The sequence below is a fragment of the Artemia sp. Qi Xiang Cuo genome, chromosome 1 (assembly GCF_049724085.1).
Source record: "Artemia sp. Qi Xiang Cuo chromosome 1, ASM4972408v1, whole genome shotgun sequence".
In the NCBI taxonomy this organism is placed as follows: domain Eukaryota; kingdom Metazoa; phylum Arthropoda; class Branchiopoda; order Anostraca; family Artemiidae; genus Artemia; species Artemia sp. Qi Xiang Cuo.
Window position 1 is genome coordinate 27,664,544 of NC_142794.1, and position 19,523 is coordinate 27,684,066.

The following is a 19,523-nucleotide window of genomic DNA, read 5'->3' on the forward strand; positions in this document are numbered from 1 at the left end:
AGAACTTCATCTGCTGGTTTTTAGACTGATTTGACTTGCTTACAAAACATTTTCATTGAGGATTCACTCGCCTAAGTCAAAAGGTTCAGAGAGAGGAAAAAAGCTATTATTTTATGGTTATTCGACAAAATATGAAATTCATAGAAATATAGTGATTAAAAAGTATTCTTTTGAGGGATACAAAACAAAAACTCGCACATGCTATCTAGCAATCATTAAAAATTGTACCAAGTTTGCTTAGGTACCACAAATTCTCCATGTTGCAGCAAATTCGCTCAATCCTTCCACTTTCTATCTCTGAGCCATTAGACATTGGCCTGTGAAATCTCAGTTGAAACGCCTTAGAAGCGGATCAGGTCCGTATAAAGCCCAGCAGAAAAAGTCCTAAAGAATAGTATGAGCTTCAGCTTTGGATTTTACTTCTTGCCACTGGACGCTAGAGCAAAGACGCTGCATAAAACCTAGGTAAACAATAGCAACATTTTGCTTAGCGTGGATTTTGGTCTTAGCTCGAGAGAGCTGTGCTTAAAAGGGTATTGTAGCTGTATATTTGATCTCAGGGCCCTTGGATTTTATCCATTGAATTCCCAAGTAAAATCGCCTTGTAAGCAAGTCAAATCAGTCTAAAGACCAACAGATAAAGTCCTCAAGAACAGCTTTGTCCTCAGCTTTGGAGTTTACCTTTGGCGCTAGAGCCTGAATGGAATGTTTTTGGAAATTCGCCTGTCACCTGAAAGGTGGGGATTAGACGCATGCTAAAACCTCGTTAATGACCATCTGTTCAATTTCAGTAAAAACAATGACACTTTAACCGATAACAGGTAAAGGCAACGATACTTTGCCCGACGGCAATTAAAAATTATGTAGTTTTTCTTATGACAATAAAAATCAATGAACAATTGTCTTACGGCAAACAAAAACAATGTCAATTTGTCCAATAACAAGGAAAAACAATGACAGTATATCCTATGACAAGAAAAATAATGACAGTTTATCCGATGACAAGAAAAATAATGAAAGTCCGATGGCAGAAAAAACCGGTGACACGTTGTTTTACGATAGTCCAGGTAACGACAGAAAATATATGGAAAGAATGATGACCAAATTATTTCCTGGTTTAATTGTCTGGATACGAAGGGGATCACGCAAATTTATTCTGATGCGGGATGTTATTGGGCTTGAAAAGGGGCCGAAAGCATCGCTTCTCCCAATCAGTGTGAAAGTTTTAGTCGCAAGTCTTCGTGCCTTGAGGAATCAAGTATACAAAATAATAATCTTATGGCATTGTTTCCCAAAATGGGGCACAAAAAGTACCAAGAACTTTTTTTTTATCAGTTCAAAATTTACATACTTCAGGTATTGGGCCAAGAGGAGTTTCATGCAAAAGAAAATATATAAGAAAATATTGGTTCCCCCAAAAGTGACTAAGAGGGTCAAAAACTTATTTTTCCAAGCGACTTGAAGCTTATACTTGTAAGTTCCTTAGTTAGGTAGACCTTACTGTATAAAGTAACAGATCAGGGATAAGGGTTTCATAGAAATGGGCAACTTTTTTATTGCCTTGAAAACATATCAGGAAATTTTTGTGCCAAGCCGAGCCAAGCTCACATAATAAAAGAAAAAAAATTGGTTTGACAAAAAGCTGGGCCGAAAAGGCCAAAAAAACTTTTCCTGATCGGCTTGAAATTTTCAAGTATTGTTGTTTCGGCTATGGGGACCTTATATTTTTGTTTGGAGGGGGTGGTTTTTGGGTGGGCAGAAAAAAGGGCCAAGCTTAAAGCTAAAAGTCTCTTGGCTGAAAAGAGCCTAATAAAAAAAAATCACGTTATGGCAAATGAGGCTCAAGAAAAGACCGAGAAAGTTTTCCGTTTCAATCGGTGAAAAATCAACTTAAGTTCAAAACGCAGTAATTTGAATTTACTTAAGATGTAAAACTGAATATATTTTTGACTCCTGTTCCTAAGTACTAACTAATCAAAAAAAAAGTAATACAGTAAGTAATTGAGACAAACTTTCATTTAAAGAAAACAAACATAGCTTACAAGTACATTAAACTTACGTACATTCATAAAAACACAAACACTAACGCAAATATCTAAATGAATACAAACTTACAATCTTATGTGCTTTGAAATCAATTCGGTTTTATCGATTCGTCACACTCGCAAATAGGTCTAAAAATGGCTTCGTCCCTGATAGGCCTGAAACTTGAAGGGCGAGCAAAAAAAAAAAATAAAAAAAAAAAAATAAAAAAAATTACCGTGGATTGTCAGTTTAATTGACAAATACTGATATTTAATCCTTACAAGCTTTGATAATTTTTTGTTTATGAAAGTAAGAAAAGTGAAAACATCTGAAACAAATTTTGTTTTCAGTAAAGTGCAACTTGTGTTCTGAGCTTGAGAATGCATTAGCCCTACTCATGTTAATTTTTGCTCGTTTTGAGTTCGATTTGGCTATTTATTGTAATTTCTGTTTGTTTTGAGTTTCATTCATCTATTGATAGTGATTTGTGGTAGTTTCACTCTTGTAAGATTATTTGACTTTATTTTTGCTCATTCTTGGCTTAATGGAGCTCTTTACTTTTCTTTGAACATCTTGTTTTGTGGAAAATGTTTATTTATATTAATTTCTGTTCGTTTTTTTATTGGCATAGTCTTTTTCAAGAAAAAATAATATTTTTTATCTTTTTTGGTTTTTTCTATAAGAATCCATAGTATGGATTGCTAATTGTATGTTGGAGAAACTTTTTCATTAAAAGTTAATTCTGACACAAAAACAGTATTTTCTAATTTAATTTTATAGCTTCTGAAGTTGATCTGAAGAATAAAACTTAATATCATTCCCAAAAGATCATATCTATGCTCTTTGACAACCTCGATACACTTACACTCTTTTTATTTATTTAAATTGCAAGAGCAGAAGTAGTAATAGTAGTATCCCCAAGTTTCAACTTATTACCCCCAGTCGTTCTCAATATATTACTGAGGTGTTTTATTGGCAACCATAAACACATTTCATTTTGATTTATTTTAAAGTAACATTTCGTTTTAAAGCATAATGGGCCAGTTGCATAATTGGGGGTGGGGGGTGACATTCCTAACATCCCTAAAAATATAGTTGCTGGACTGTTCTACTATGCCGAACAAACTGGCTGTGTCAAAAACCTACTGGATGTGTTTGGAAAATAAAGGGGCTTGAGAGAAGGGCTGCTTGTCCCCTTCAAAAAGAGCAGGAGAACTTTTAATTTTGGATCGAATTAGCTCCTTTAAAATGTTCAACGATTTTTGTAGCTATTATAGAGTAGTGCTGCCTATGATATTGCTTATATGCCCTTTTGAAAACCTGCATACATACAGTTTTTTCCTTTAATTAAAACTCTTAAACGTTTCCTAAAAGTTTCATCTTAATACTTTTAGCGTCATTAGTTACATTAACTGTAGTGGTAGCATTAAAAGTATACATATACTGCCTTCTGGCTAGTTCGAATCCCCCACAACTTACCTTTAAAGGTCTGGATTAATAATGTAAGTTTTTCTTCAGATATTGCTTTGTCACATTTTTGAAAGTCCACAGGCTCAGAATTTTTTTTCTTTAGTTCAACATCCACCTAAATATTCCTCTAAAGCTTTACCTTAATACTCCCAGGTAGCGATGTAGTAATAATTGTAACAGCTTTAGTAGCAGTATGAGCGTAGCACCCTTGGTTTCTTCAGCATCCCCTTCAAAACACGCTGAAAGTTTCAGCTTAACCCATACCATCAACCATTCCTGAAAAATTGCTGATGCGTCCACTTGACAACCGGTGTGGGCATAGTGTGTTTCGATTTAGTTCCATACAGTTTCTATATATCCAAAATTTATCACCTTAAAATCCTTAGTTTTAATATCAGTAGTAGTAGTAGTATCCTAAGCTTTAGTAGCAATAGCAGTAATAGAGGTAGTAATAATAGTAACAATAGCAGTAGCATGACTAGAAGCAGAAGCATTAGGATACAAATATTTTCTTTTGGTTGCTTAAACATCCCTCGCAACAGGCCCTGATAGTTTCAACTTCACACACCTAACTGTCCTAAGATATTGCTGTTGTACCCTTTTGACAACCTGCATACGGTGGCCATGTTCTAATTCAGTTCATCTTCCCCCCTCAAAGTTTATTGAAGATTCCACCTTGATGCCCTTAGGCATAGTTATCAATTACACAGCTCACCGTAAACTCACAATTTTCCAAAGCCCTGACCACATGAACACATATTGCATACCTATTCTGTCGTATCATTCAGACATTTCACCATCTCAACAAAAAACACTGCAAATCTGTAATTTGATATGCTACTACTACTATTACTACGAACAACCCAGTGCAGCACATAGCTGCCTGAAGCCAGTACAGCTACACATGTTCTTCCTCCATCAAAATATATTTAAAATCTTCCTCGTTGCACCCTTTCCAGAATCTCCACTTTCCCTTAAATCTTTCCTTACGACATCCTCTCATACCATTCGGGGAGACGTGTTTTTCGTTTGGTCCTTCATCCGCAGAACGTGTCCTAGCCATATCAACCTTTCTTTTAATATAACCCTAGAAATTTGGGCAGCACAACATTTTCGTGATTGAACCACATTTTTCGCATAGTTTACTGTTTCAAATACGGTCAGTGAGAGGTGTATTCAAAACAACCCGTACCCAATTTCTCTGGAAAACATCCTAAAAATCCTCCTCTGTCTTTCAGAGCACCCACGCTTGCAAACCATACTTGACCCCTATCACTGCTTTATTTCAGTATAGTGTATGGATTCTTTGGGTATAAAAAAGAACAAATCCGTTTGAAAATACTAATTTTAAAAATATCATGTATACGCCAAAAGTAAAAGTGGATTTAAAAAGGATTGCAATGCATAGCAAAACCCTTGAGTTCTTTGTCCGGACAATGTGTGAATGTGTAATAGATCGAGAAACATACATACTGAATACATGATCAAAAAGGAAAAATGAAAACAAATCGAGTTCCCAAAAACCCTAAGCGATGAATTTGACTCATTCCAATCTCTAACATTTGACTCATTCCAATAGCTATAGAACGCTATCATTATCACTTCAGTTATCCCTTTTAGTCCAATATCTCCTCCTATTTCTATGAAAGAATCTGCTGACATATTCTCCAACCATCAGCATGTTTTAAGACTGACTTTACTGTATTTTCTCTATACTTCTATTTCTTTCTACTTACACGGAAAGATTGATAAACATACTCAGCCTGATCACAACAGGGACAAAGTCCCAATCACCATTTCTATATATTCTCCTTATTCTTTCTTGGGTCATCAGTAAATCATGTATTTGTTCAAACATACACTCTTTGGCTTTATGTGACAAAAGTGACATAAATTCTTCTTTTACTAACATAAGCCCCATTATAATCTTCAGTTTTGAGGTTTGAGCTAAGTCTTGAAAGCGAGCTTTGAATGATTTATTGTCTGTCTCTCTCTCTCTTTACTTCAATTTACAAATCAGACATTTTCTCTTAAAAATATAATTCTGTTAAAAATAGATCATTTATAAGAAGTAAAGTTGAGTCTTTTTTGCGCTTTTGATCTTTCAAATTATTTTTAATTTTGAAATAAATTAATTTTTGACTGAAACTTTTCTCAAAATTCTGTTCCAGGAAAATATACTACATTCTTATGCAAAATACTTCTTTATAGTGAAACTTATAACTTTAGTATGTTTTTAACTGTTTCCCAATGCCAACGTTTGCATTTAAAAAGTTCTGGATATTTTCTCCAATAAATCTAAATTCTATGTTTCTCTCATTTGTCTTGAGAAGTTCTTATCAATCATAAAAATCCAGAGCTTGATAAAATGGGAGCTAAATTAACATAATATAGCATTTTATTGTTAATTTATCCCAATTATTACGATAGCAGGAGAGTTCTTTACTTGAAAGAGACAACTTTCGTTCTTTGTGCTTTCTTTTGTTTAGTAACAGGGGCTTTGCGGGATAAATACTTAATTTCTCGCCTCATGGCCACAATTTCTATTTCTTGGGATTTGATAACGCTATCCATATCGTCAAGTTTCCCAGTCTCGTAAGAAACCCCTTTCTTCTTGAAAGCATCCTAAAAGAAAGAAAAGGATGAAATTACAAATTGATAAGGTCTTTTGTCTGTCAAGGAAATGCGAGGCAGTAAGAAAACAGCTTAGTCAGGGCTGCTTTAAATAGTTATTGTATTATTTTTAATAGTATATAACATTTATTACTTTAATCATAAACTTAGCATATTCAATATTCTCTGTAGGCCTATAGTCGATACGTTTATTCAGAACATATAAACCACATTAATTTGAACAGAACAGTAGCCTGCTGTACGATGCAAAGCCATTAAATCGAAATTCTTTGCTTTCATGACTCGAACATAAGCAAATATTGAATTACCTCGACGGTACAGAAAAAAAAAAATAACTTGATTTTTTTTTTAACTATAGGGACTCCAGAAAAAAAAGCAAAATTTCAATCCACAAAGTCTGTCTGGTAAGAACTAATCCACACTTCCTATAGGCCACTGGAATCATCCTGGTGAATGGAAATTGAAAATCGATTAAAGTATATTAAAATAACGAAATAGCATTGCTGAAATGCCAAACCTCCTCACTAAGCACTCTTTGGATAGTATTTAATACGTCATATGTTGGATCAGTACTCATATTCAAAAACAACAAATTGTTATTCTGTCGAAATGTTGTCAGACAAGACACTTACCATTTATGAGTGGACCTGGATAGAAAGTACGTTAGCAGGTATCTCTGGAATTTATATTCTTGCAATCAGTTAAACTGTTCCTTTTGAGACATCGTCAGAATTAAGATTAGCTTGGGGGGTAAAGCATTGCATATATTAAATACGCAGCCTAACCTAACCTATGTACCTTTTTCCCCCTAAACCCCAAAAAACCACAGTTTAATATCGTATACGCAATTAAAACCACGCTAGACAAAGTATTTCTCTCAGCGGTGTCTTGAATCATCTTGTAAAAAATATAAATGTTTTTACTTTTATAACTTTAATAAATCAAATACTATTAACATTTTAATTACTAAGTTCAGTATATGTATATTAAAGTGACAATGCACATTCATTTGTATTTTTCAGTAAAGTGCAAATTCTGTTCTGGCCTTGACAGGGGTTTTGCGCCCAACTTGTGTTAATTTCTGCTCGTTTTGAGTTGACTTGGTTAATTATTGTAATTTCTATTTGTTTTGGGTTTCATGTATCTATGGATGCTGAATTGTGGTACTTTCACACTTGGTAGATTATTTGATTTTATTTTTGCTCATTTTTTGCTTATCCGAGCTCTTTACTTTTCTTTCAAAAACTTATATTGTGGAAAAAGTTTTTTTAATTAATTTCTGTTCATTTTATATTGACATAGTCTTTTCAGGGAAAAAGAAAATAATACTTTAAATCTTTTCGTTTTTTAAGACTTTATAGTTTGGCCTGCTATTTTTATGCTGGAGAAAAATTTTCAGCAATTTTTAACAACATACACCCTTTTAAAAATCTGGACACAAATGGTACTATTTAATTTAGTTTCATACCTCCTCTAGTTGACCTGAAATGGAAAACTTGATACCATTCATAAAAAAATCTGTTTACTTTCTTTGATAGCTTGGATTTACTTGGTTAACTCTTGAGAGTAAAAGTAGTACTAAAGATGTCAACACAACACGCTAAGTCTTTAATAGGATAATTCTGAGACACTTTTTTGAGGGTTAACTGTATCGCAGTGCGTTTTTATTTAATCCTAAGGCAACAAAAAGCTTCTAAAAATAATAGACAAATGGATGAATGAGTCTGGTAGGGTGGGAGTGGAAGGGGGATTAGTTGCCCTCCAATCACTGTCGACAATTAAAAAGGGAATTAACGCTTTCTATTTTCAATTGAATAATCCCTTTCCAAAGTTCCCACGACAACTCCTTTGATACGAAGTGCCCTGGTCTAAACAACAACAACAAATGAAAATAATACATTATATATACTATTTTCAATCTTTACTATAAAAACGTCAAGCCTTCCAATCACTTTCGAATTTTAAAAAGTGTACTAGGCCTTTCGACTTCCAGTCGAATGAGCCCTTTTTGAGACAGCAACGCTTTCTATAAGCACCTTATATGCCACCAGGGCATAAATTACAACCCTTACGGTAAGGTCTGTTAGGGTGGTTGACATCCTCTAAGACCAAATTTCCATAACTTTCAACTGCGATAAACAAAATGGCTATCTCAAAATTTTGATTGGATGTGTTTGGGGAAATAATGGGCGTGAGAGGGGTGATAGTCGCTCTCCAATCACTTTCAACTATTAAAAATGGCCCTAGCCTTTTCAATTTTCAATCAAATGAGCCCTTTTGTTTCTACGACAAAACTTTCAATAAAATCTTATATGTCCTCAGGGCATAACTCACAACCCTTGCCCTGAGGGCTGGGGGGGGGTGTCATTCTCAATGACCTAATTTCCTGAACTTTCTACTACGTTGAACAAAATGGCTATCTGAAAGTTTTGATTGGACGTCTTTTGGGGAATGGTGGGCGTGAAAGGGGGATTAGTTACCCTCCAATCACTTTCGACCATTACAAAGGGCACTAGCCCTTTCAAATTTGAATTGAATGAGCCCCTTTTGAAGTTTTACGACAACTCTATCTATAAAAACCTTATTGACCCCCAGGGCAGAACTTACAACCTTTGCCCTTGGGGCTCTGGGTTTTTTTTTTATCCTTAAATACATAATTTCCAGAGCTTTCAACTGCGCTGAACAAAATGGCTATCTTTAAACTTTGATTGAATGTTTTTGGGGAAATGGCGGGCGTAAGAGGGGAGTTAATTACTCTCCACTCACTTTCAACTATTAAAAAGGACAATTTCAATTTCCAATCAAATGAGCCCCCTTTGAAATTTCTATAACTACTTTTTATATAAACTTTATATGCCCCCAGGGCATAACTTACAACCCTTGCACTGAGGGCTCTGAGGGGGTTATCATCCTAAAAGACCTAATTTCAAGAATTTTCAACTACGTTGAACAAAATGGATATCTCGAAATTGTGATTGGATGTGTTTGGGAAAATGGTGGGCGTGAGAGGGGCGTTAGTCGCTCTCCAATCACTTTTAACTATTAAAAAGGCATTAGCCCTTTAAATTTCCAATTGAATGAGCCCTTTTGAAGTTTCTACGCTTTCAATAAAAATCTTACATGCCCTCAGGACATAACTTACAACCCTTTCCCTTGAGGGTTGGGGGGGGGGGGGGTTGTCATCCTTAAAGACAGAAACTCCAAAAATTTCAACTATGTTGAATAAAATGACTATCTAAAATATTGACTGGATGTGTTTGGAGAAAAGATGGGCGTAAGAGGGGGGCTAGTTGCCCTCAAATTACTTTCGACTGTTAAAAAGGGCACTAGTCCTTTGAATTTCCAATCAAATGAGCCCTTTTTCAAGTTTCTACGACAAAGATTTCAATATAAACCTTATATGCCCCCAGGGCATAACTTAAAACCCTTACTCTGAAGACTCTGGGGTGAGTGTCCTGCTCAAAGGTATAATTTCCTGAACTTTGAACCGCGTGGAACAAAATGGCTATCTCAAAATCTTTATTGGATGTGTTTGGGGAAATGATGGCCGTGGAAGGGGTGTTAGTTGCTTTCCAATCACTTTCGACTACTAAAAAGAGCACTAGCCATTTCAATTTCCAATCGAATGAACCCTTTTTGAAGTTTCTACGAAAACGCGTTACATATAAACTTTATATTCTCCCTGGACATAATTTACAACCCTTGCCCTGAGGACTGTGAGGGTGTTGTCATCCTCAAAGACCTAATTTTCAGAAGTTGAAACTACGTTGAATAAAATGGCTATCTCAAAGCTTTGATTAGATGTGTTTGGGGAAAAGGTGGATGTGAGAGGCGGGTTAGTTGCCCTCAATCACTTTTAACTATTAAAAAGGGTTCTAGCCCATTGAATTTCCAATCGAATGAGCCTTTTTTGAAGTTTCTACGACAACGGCTTCTATAAAAAAACGTATATGCCCCCAGGGCATAACTTACAATCCTTGCCCTAAGGGCTATGGGGGACTGTCCTCAAAAACATAATTTCTATCTGGAAATCAACTATGCTGAACAAAATGGGTATCTCAAAATTTTGATTGGATGAATTTCAGGAAATGGTACGGCGTTGAAGGGGTGTTAGTCGCCTTCCAATCACTTTCAACTATTAAAAAGGGCACAAACCACTCCAATTTCCAATTGAATGAGCCATTTTCAAAGTTTCTACGACAAATTCTTCGATACGAAGTGCCCTGCTTTAAAAGTTAAAATTTATAAATAATACATTTTGCCAACATCGTTCTTATATGCATAACTTAAAACCTTTGCCCTGACGGTTGTGGGGGAATGTCATCCTCTTTATTTAGTCCCCTTTTCTTTTCTCGTTCTCGAGTGTCCCTGTTCTTTACTTAGGCAGCGCAATCGTGCTGCATATGATTTATGCAACAACTTTATATATAAACGTTATATGCCCCCAGGGCATATAAGGTTTACAGCCCTGGCATTGAGGGCTCTGACGGTGTTATCATCCTAAAAGACCTAATTTCCAGAAAGTTCAACTACGTTGAACAAAAAGTATATCTCAAAATTTTGATTTGATGTGTTTTGGAAAATGGTGGCCATGAGAGGGGCGTTAGTCGCTATCCAATCACTTTCAACTCTTAAAAAGGCGCTAGCCCTTCCAATTTCCAATTGAATGAGCCCTTTTGAAGTTTCTACGGCAACGCTTTCAATAAGAACTTTATATGCCCCCGGGGCATAACTTACAGCCCTTGCCCTGAAAGCTGTGGGGGGAGGGGTAGTCATCCTTAAAGACCTAATTTCCAAACCTTCAACTACGTTGAATAAAACGGCTATCTAAAAATGTTGGTTGGATGTGTTTCGGGAAAAGGTGGGCAAGAGAGGGGGGTTAGTTGCCCTCAAATCACTTTCGACTATTAAAAAGGGTACTAGCCCTTTGAATTTCAAATCGAATGAGCCCTTTTTTAAGTTTCTACGACAAAGATTTCAATAAAAACCTTATATGCTCCAGGCCATAACTTATAATCCTTGCCCTGAGGGTTGTGGGTGAGTGTCCTACTCAAAAATATGTTTTCTATCTGGAAATCAACTACGCTGAACAAAATGGCTATCAAAAATTTTGTATTGTTTGTGTTGGGGGTATTGATGGGTGTGGGGGGGGGGGCTAGTTGCCCTCCAATCACGTTTTGACTATTAAAAAGGGCACTAGCCCATTGAATTTCCAATCGAATGAGCTTTTTTAGAAGTTTCTACGACAACACCTTCTTTCAAAACCTTATATGCTCCCAGGGCATAACTTAAAACCCTTGCCCTGAGGGCTGTGGGGGAGAGTCCTCCTCAAAATTATATTTTCTATCTGGATATTAACTACGCCGAACAGAATGGCTATCTCAAAATTTTGATTGGATGTGTTTGGGGAAATGATGGGCATGGGGGAGAGGGGGGGGGGCTAGTTCAACTGCAATCACTTTCTCATTTTACTCTAATCACTTTCTCCAATCACTTTCCACGCTCCCAGGGTATAACTTGAAACCCTTGCCCTGAGGGCTGTGGGGGAGAGTCCTCCTCAAAAACATATTTTCTATCTGGATATTAACTACGCCGAATAAAATGGCTATCTCAAAATTTTGATTGGATGTGTTTGGGGAAATGATGGGCGTGGGGGGGGCTAGTTGGACTCCAATCACTTTCGACTATTAAAAAGGGCACTAGCCTTTTTGAATTTTCAATTAAATGAGCATTTTTTAAAGTTTCTACGACAACGCCTTCTATAAAAACCTTATATGCCCCCAGGGCATAAGTTAAAACCCTTGCCTTGAGGGTTGTGGGGGAGTGTCCTCCTCAAAAACATATTTTCTATCTGGAAATCAACTACGCTTAACAAAAGGGCTATCTAAAAATTTTGATTGGATGTGTTTGGGGGAGTGATAGAAGTGGGGGTGGGGGGGGGCTAGTTGTCCTCCACTCACTTTCGACTATGAAAAAGGGCACTAGCCACTTCAATTTCCAATCGAATGAGCCCTTTTCGAAGTTTCTACGACAACTCGTTCGATGCGAAGTGCCCGGGTATGGAGAAAAAAACAAAAAAAAACACATTGTGCCAACATCGTTCTTTACTTAGGCAGCGCTAGCGCACTGCCTATGAACTGTTTGAGGTTGCATGAGATGCACAGAAAAGAACACACAATGAACATCTATATTGCCCTCTTATCTGTATCAAAAACCTTTATGATCCCGTAATAATCAGTTTCAAGAAGTAATTTTTTTTTAATCAAGTTATTATTACAAAATAGTTACGAGGCTGACAACCACCCACTTCCCCTCCAAAAGTGGTTTTCCCCCAATAAAACAGATTTATCCCTGTTTTACTTCCATCCAGCAAAATCACAAAGTGCGATGAGAGCTCTCATTCCTAAATTTTTTTTATCTTTTTGAGTATTTGTAGAGATTGTCAGTTAATGATATATAATTAAATACACATTAATTTAATATGTATGTTCTAAGACGGAGCTCTTCGATGTTATAGAGTCAGAAATTAAGATCTCCATTTATTTAAGCTTGTTCTGTCCCTTCTTTATTATTTCATCAATGAGTTCAACTAGATAGCCACTATAAAATATAATATCCCTCAATTAAGTTCATAAATGTAATAGTAAAGAAGAGACAAAGCGAGCATGAAAAAATTAAGAGGCTGAATGTTCTGATAGTACGATCGCAAATAGTCACATTTTTATTTAACTTAGGGAATGAGTTTTATAGAAATACAATATTGAAACTTTTTTCAAATTAGAAATACACTTCAAATGGTCTTGTCGTTAGCTTCGTAAATTCTGGGGAAGTCAGAACTTATGACAATCTAGGAAATCTAGTGTATGTGTGTGGGTATGCGGAAAACTTAACTATGGCTAGGTCTACGTTGGATTAACTCGCCAGAAATTTGTGGAACCATTCTTTGAGCACCACAATCCCATTGATAAAGCTCAGAAATTAAGAAAGCCTTCCGTAACTTCTGTTTCTGCCCTCGGCAGCCATATTTTTGCTGGCCCCCTTTCCATTTTGTAGCGTTTGAGGAAAGGAGCCATTAATATGGATGAAAGTATCGAACAGTGGTTAGGAAAGCCATAGAAATACAAGGCATATTTTTGCAATTTTGGTATTTATCAGGTAGTTTGAATACTTTTTCGATTTGCGATATTTTTTTAAAATTTAGCTACTGCCAAAAATAAAACTTAGTTAAGTAAAATCCTTTAGGGATTCAGTCGTATCTCTTTTCTTAAACTCCTTTCTAGCACATATATTAAAGCCATAAATCGAATCCAGGAATAAATCATTCAACAAGTAAATTTCACTCCAAAATTTTTCTTCTTCGATTTTGGATGAAAAACGCAAAGAATATTGACTCTGGCCTATTGGATTAGAGCCAATAGTCCAGAGGCCGACTGGAAGAATAAGTAGAGCTCATGGTTGCTGAGGATTGCTATATAGAAAGGACAAAGTATAAAGAAGCAATTCTTGTTATATTTAAGTTGGGTGTAATTTTCCCCCATTTGATGTTTGTCCACATTTTCTCTCTGGCAATCACTTTCTTCAAAGGCTTGTCCTGACTTAAATGAAATACACTTATCAAGAGGTTCTCCAAGTAGACCTAAAGATCGTTACGTTTGATTCCTAGGCATCTTGCTTGACGAAAATCTTTCCTTCAAGCATCATATTGACCTGATTAAAATGAAAGTCTCCAGGAGTCTTGGAATCCTTAGAAAGCTCAAACATATATATCCAGGGTTGATTCTTGGAATCTTGTTCTACAGCCTAGTTCAGTCTTATGTTTCATATTGTTCTGTTATTTGGACGTCAACTTTTCCGACGTCTCTGATGCCACTTTCAAAACTTTATGATAAAGCAAGGGCTCTTATTAAGAAAACTAACCGATTTTCACTTAAACCCTTGCTTGATTTGAAACCTCTCTATTTTTTTATTCTTGTTTTTCTTTCATCTTTTTACAGTTGCACGGCCATCTTACTGCTGCTCTATGTAAAAATGTATCTTTTGCTTCTGATCAATCGACTTATCATCTCCGCACTTCCAGCAACTTACGGATTCTTCATACTCCATCAGTGAGGTCTGACTTTAACCCTGTGACAACTTGCAACAGGATTTGGAACACGCTCCCTGTGTCTGCACAAAGCTGCCACTCGTTTGGTATGTTCAAAAAGTATGTTAGGGATTTTCTAGCTAGTATTTAAGTTTTTTTCCGGTTTCCCTTGGAGTTTATGTCTCTGGATTGAGTTGGATATTTATTTGAGTTGGCGAATTCATGTGTTATCCCCTGCCTAGCTTGTTATTCTGGGGATTATTAAGGTGGGCGACTGGATCTTTTTTTTTTTTTTTTGGTATTTTTTTCTCCCCCTGCTCTTTCCCGGCCATGGAGCCTTATGGGGGAGATTTTGTTGATGCAGTTTTTTTGTTTATGATTTTTATTGTTAAATAAACAACTCACTCACTCACTCCCTCCCCGTTTACATGGATGTGAAAGCATGGGAAAACAGCCCCGTCCATGTCCAAATTACTACCAGTGCAACAATAGTAAAGGAGGTTATGACGAAATTTATTTACAAAAAAAGTGAAAAAAAAATCCAAAGAACACAAAGACGGTTCCTTTGACGCAATATCGCATGAAATTGATGACAGCTTCTGTCTAGGAATTTTGATTTTGAATGTATTTTCTTTTTGCAGATATCATTATTGTTAATCAACATTAGTTACAAAAAATCTCTTTGTATCCAAGCTAAATAATTACTTTTGGAGCTATGCTTTCGTTTTACACACCCTAAAAGATCAAAATGTATATTACACTTTTAAATTTTTTTGATGATATACGAAATTTAACCATACATTAAGATACACTTAATTAAAAATTACGTCAGGGGACTTACCTCTTTTTTACTTATATGAGCAAGTTGCTCTTCTAGCTTCCGTATACGTTCCTTATATTTCGTAACGAGTCGGACCAGCTCAGTATTTTGTCGAATAAAAATCTGTGTAGCCACTGACTGCAGCATCACGTGAACCTTTAAAATAACCATGATAAAACCAGAAGCGATCCGCGTTACAAAACCATGAAATGAAAGATGCGATGAAAATAATGTCGTTTTGCTTTAAAGTAGAGTCCTCCCAACGATGCCTACTAATGGAGAGACCACAAGTTTCTCTAATTTGGGACCCAGTTGTAGTTGCTGAGTTGTATCATCTCCAACTTTTTCAGGCAATGTATCCGAGCTTTGCGTTCATCCTCTTGTGAATCTTAGCTGAGTTTGGTTTCAAATAATAGAAAAAAAATGAAGTTTATCGATCATATTAAGCTACCGACGTAGCATCTCTTTTTTACAGTCATTAATGTCAGTTATTCTTGCCCCTTCAGTCAATTTCGTCACATATATATGCTGACCGAAAGAGCTGGCATAGCTGATTCTTGACCAGAAAACTCTTAACTTAGAAGATTTTATGCCCCCTCCATACTTTCACTTTCTTGGGTAAATTCTGTCTTCGACCCCCGCAAATCCGCTTGACCTTGCTCTATGTGACACTTCTCGCATACTTTTACTTTTTTTCATTTCTTTTTCAGTGAGTTATTTTGAGATATTTGTTGGCTATAGCTATACATATGGTTCTGAGGTTAACTTATGAGCATCTGCTTTTTTATAGACTTAATAGTATGTGAGTCTATTCAATTGCAAAGTTTTCAGTGGAGAGAAACGTACACAAAATCACTTAAATTTATATATGTAGAAGACTAGTTGCTAACAGAAACCCTGCTAACAAGCCAGTTTTTGAACTGGAGAGATCAATATTCTTACCAGAACAAAATAACCCAGCTTTCTAGATGAGTTACTTTTGATGGGGAAAAATAAGGAAGGTAAAATTTGAACGTAATAATATTTTAGACAGAATAAAAATTAAGGAAATATTATTAGGAAATCCTTTACAACAGGTTGATAAAAGATCGTTAGCTTTTCTTTGAGTCAGGTTTTATTCAAATAAAACAGCCATAAAATTATTTCTGACTAAATTTTACCTCTAAGCTCTGAGTCAAACTTTTAATATTGAACCTTTCTTTCTCCATATTCAAGACTTGTTGTTTGGAAACTATAGCAACCTATTGCTTGTTATAGTTGGCGAATCCATCGTAATTTTCGGAATTTTTAGAATATGAATAAACATGATTTTTTTTTTAGCTAGATGAACACATAAAGAAGAAATCTTTTTTTTTTTGAAGAAAGTATATTTAAATAACTGAAGATATCGTATTTTCGCGTTTAAGTTGAACAATTTTTTATAATAATTGGTAAATAAAAAAAGAATTATCAAAGAGCTCGTGGTAACGAACTGTAAGTAAGAAGCGACCCAGGTCCATAGTAACCGAAACTCTAAAAAGCGAAATTTTGATATCAATAGATATATTAAAAGAATCAGATGGTTATGATGATTTCAAATATATAAATTTCATCAACTTTAGTCTTGCCCATAAAAATTTACGCCACTGAGAAAATTTGCTTTATTTTCGAAAAAAAGAAGGAAATAACCCCTAAAGGTCACATAACTTTAATGAAAATCACATCACCAGATTCAGCGCATCAGAGAACCCTACTCTAGAAGTTTCAAGCTCCTCTTTGCAAATATGTGGAGTCCTGTATATTTTTTGGCCAGAATAAAGATCACGGATACGTGTTTATTTGTTTTTTTCCCAGGGGTGATCATAAGTAAGTAGCACTGGGTTTATTTAAAAATAAAGTATACATCTTCGAGTCCCTGAAGCAAATTTTACAGGTGAAAACCTTCCTAATAAATCAATAAACCAAAAAGAAAGAAAAAAAATAGAGCTCAACTTACCGGACTCGAAAACCACCAAACCTCCAAACAGCACCCATCATATTTGTATTATTTATATTCATATTCATATTCAGCTGCAACTAAACCCTCCTCAAAAAGTTAATTTAACTGGCCCAGAATAATACATCCAAATCATACATATGAAAATTCTGGTTCTTTAACAACTTACAAAATTTCTGCAAACCCCCCAACAATCATCAAATCCTCTGCCAAACTGTCTCGAACTAACGGAACAATATGGCGAATTGAAAACCTAGACCTAGGCGTGACCATAGCTGGTCTACACATCAACTGAGAAGACCGTGTCAAATGATCGTGAATAGTAGACGCAAGACTAAACATTCCTGAAAAACATGATGGTAACTCCGAAGCTAAATATCTAAACATAAACAAAGCATTATAGAACACGCATATTCCTGCAAACGGTAGATGTTTATACTCGCGGTAAAGATGTCTCACCGATACAAATAGTTCAACTTTATTACCACACGAAACTCTATTTGCCATATTATGTATTACACGGAGCGGATGGAGATGAGTTAAGAATGTTTTCGACCAAACCAACAGTAAATGAAACATGGGTGAACCATAGAAAAAGACAACATTCTCAGAATTTCACACGGAAAAATATACCTAAGTTTACGAATAGTACCAATATTACGAGAAAATTTGCTGCTAACTGTTGCAATATGGTCTTTGAAACTAAGGCTTTCATTAATAATAACATCTAGGTATCTAGTACAAGTAGATCTTGCAATAGTATGGCGTCCTACTTCTATCCAATTAATCCATGGATAATGACCAGTAATTCTACCATAAATCAAAAAATTCAACTTATTATGATTCAGTTTCAATTTATTTACTCGCATCCACTTTTCAATCGAAGAAATACCTTGTTTCAATATAATCATCAACTCATTTTCAGTTCTAGCAGCTAAATTAAAATGGGCGTCATTAGCAAAACATAGTAGAATTCCTTTAGTACCATAAGTATCACGGTCTAAAGAACAAGACACATGGCTTGAAGCTCTACAAAGGTCATTAATATAAACCACGGAACCCTGGGGTACTCCAATCGAAATATGTTCAATTTTAGATGTAACTCCATCCATCACGACACACGTCACACAAGACACACACACAAGAGTCCTTCCGCTAAGAAAACTAACTGTCACTTTCAAAAAATCTCCACGTATACCACTACTAGATAACTCTTGAACTAGTATATCATGGTCAACAGATTCAAATGCTTTAATAATATCCAAAAATATCGAAGCTATCTTCAGACCCTTGTCTAAAGTATCATTAATAAAAGTTGTTAAAAACAAAACTGCATGCTCTGTAGAATGATGACTCCTAAACCCAAACTGACTAGAACTAAAAAATAATCTTTTCTTGAAAAAACTTATCACCCTGCTATGAATCAACTTTTCAAAAACCCTAGAAATAAATGACAGTAAAGAAATCGGTTTATAATCAATAAAACAATTCTTATCCCCTCCTTTAAATATCGGAATAACATTCACGCATTTTAGACAATCAGGAAATATTCCAGCTTTAAAACAATTATTTATCAGTCCTAAAAAATGACTAGATATAACAGGTAAAATCGACTTCAAAACCTTCAACGAAATAAAATTGCCTCCTGATGCACCATTTTTCATATTTTTGTAACTTCAAATAGTTCATCAACAGTTACAGATTTAAGGTACACAGACACATCATCGATCCATTAGTCCTAGAATATCGTGAGAGGCCTCATTCAAACGGAAATTAAAAGTTCTAGTGCCCTTTTTAAGTGACCAAAAAAATTGGAAGGCAACTTGGCCCCCTCCCACGCTCATTTTTTCCCCGAAGTCACCCAATCAAAATTTTCAGATATCCATTTTGTTCAGCATAGTCAAAATTCTAATAATTATGTCTTTGACGATGACTTAATCCCCCACAGTTTCCGAGGGCAAGGGCTGCAAGTTATAAACTTTGCCCATTGTTTACATCTAGTATTGGTTAATGTGAAGTATACAGACATTTTCTGGATGATTTTTTTTCTGGTGTGGGGGGGGGGTCGGAGGAGGGGTTTACAGGGGATGATCTTTTCATGGAGTATGTTTCCTTGGGGGAAGGGACATTTCTATGAAGGGGGCGCCGGATTTACCAGCATTATTTAAAAAACGATAAGAAATTAAATAAAAAAACAAGTTTTTTTCAACTGAAAATAAGGAGCAACACTAAAACTTAAAACGAACAGAAACTATTGCGCATATGAGGGGGTTCTCCCCCAAGTCAATAACTCCCTCTTTACGCTCAATTTTTTTTTAGTATTTTCAAAAGAGCTATCTATCCTAATTAACCGGGCTTTGTGATTCAGGGGTTTGTGATTCGAACAAAATTCGAAATTTAGCATAAAGGGCGAGGAATTGACTAGGAGGCGAACTTCCTTATATACGTAATAAAAACATACGAATATAGAAGTTCGTTCCGTAAGATAATTCGTAAGTTACGTCAGAACAAAATTT

At 35.6% G+C, this 19,523-nt stretch overlaps 1 protein-coding gene across 1 annotated transcript; it reads right to left on the reverse strand.

Moving 5' to 3' along the window:
• Positions 1–4,885: 4,885 nt before the first annotated feature.
• LOC148956168 (uncharacterized) lies at positions 4,886–16,240 on the reverse strand. Its single transcript, XM_089094275.1, has 3 exons — positions 16,193–16,240; positions 15,054–15,188; positions 4,886–6,120 (listed from the first exon to the last, which is right to left on the reverse strand). The coding sequence occupies exons 1-3, from the start codon at positions 16,238–16,240 to the stop codon at positions 5,938–5,940; spliced, it is 366 nt and encodes a 121-aa protein (XP_088950401.1). The 3' UTR covers positions 4,886–5,937.
• Positions 16,241–19,523: the final 3,283 nt, after the last annotated feature.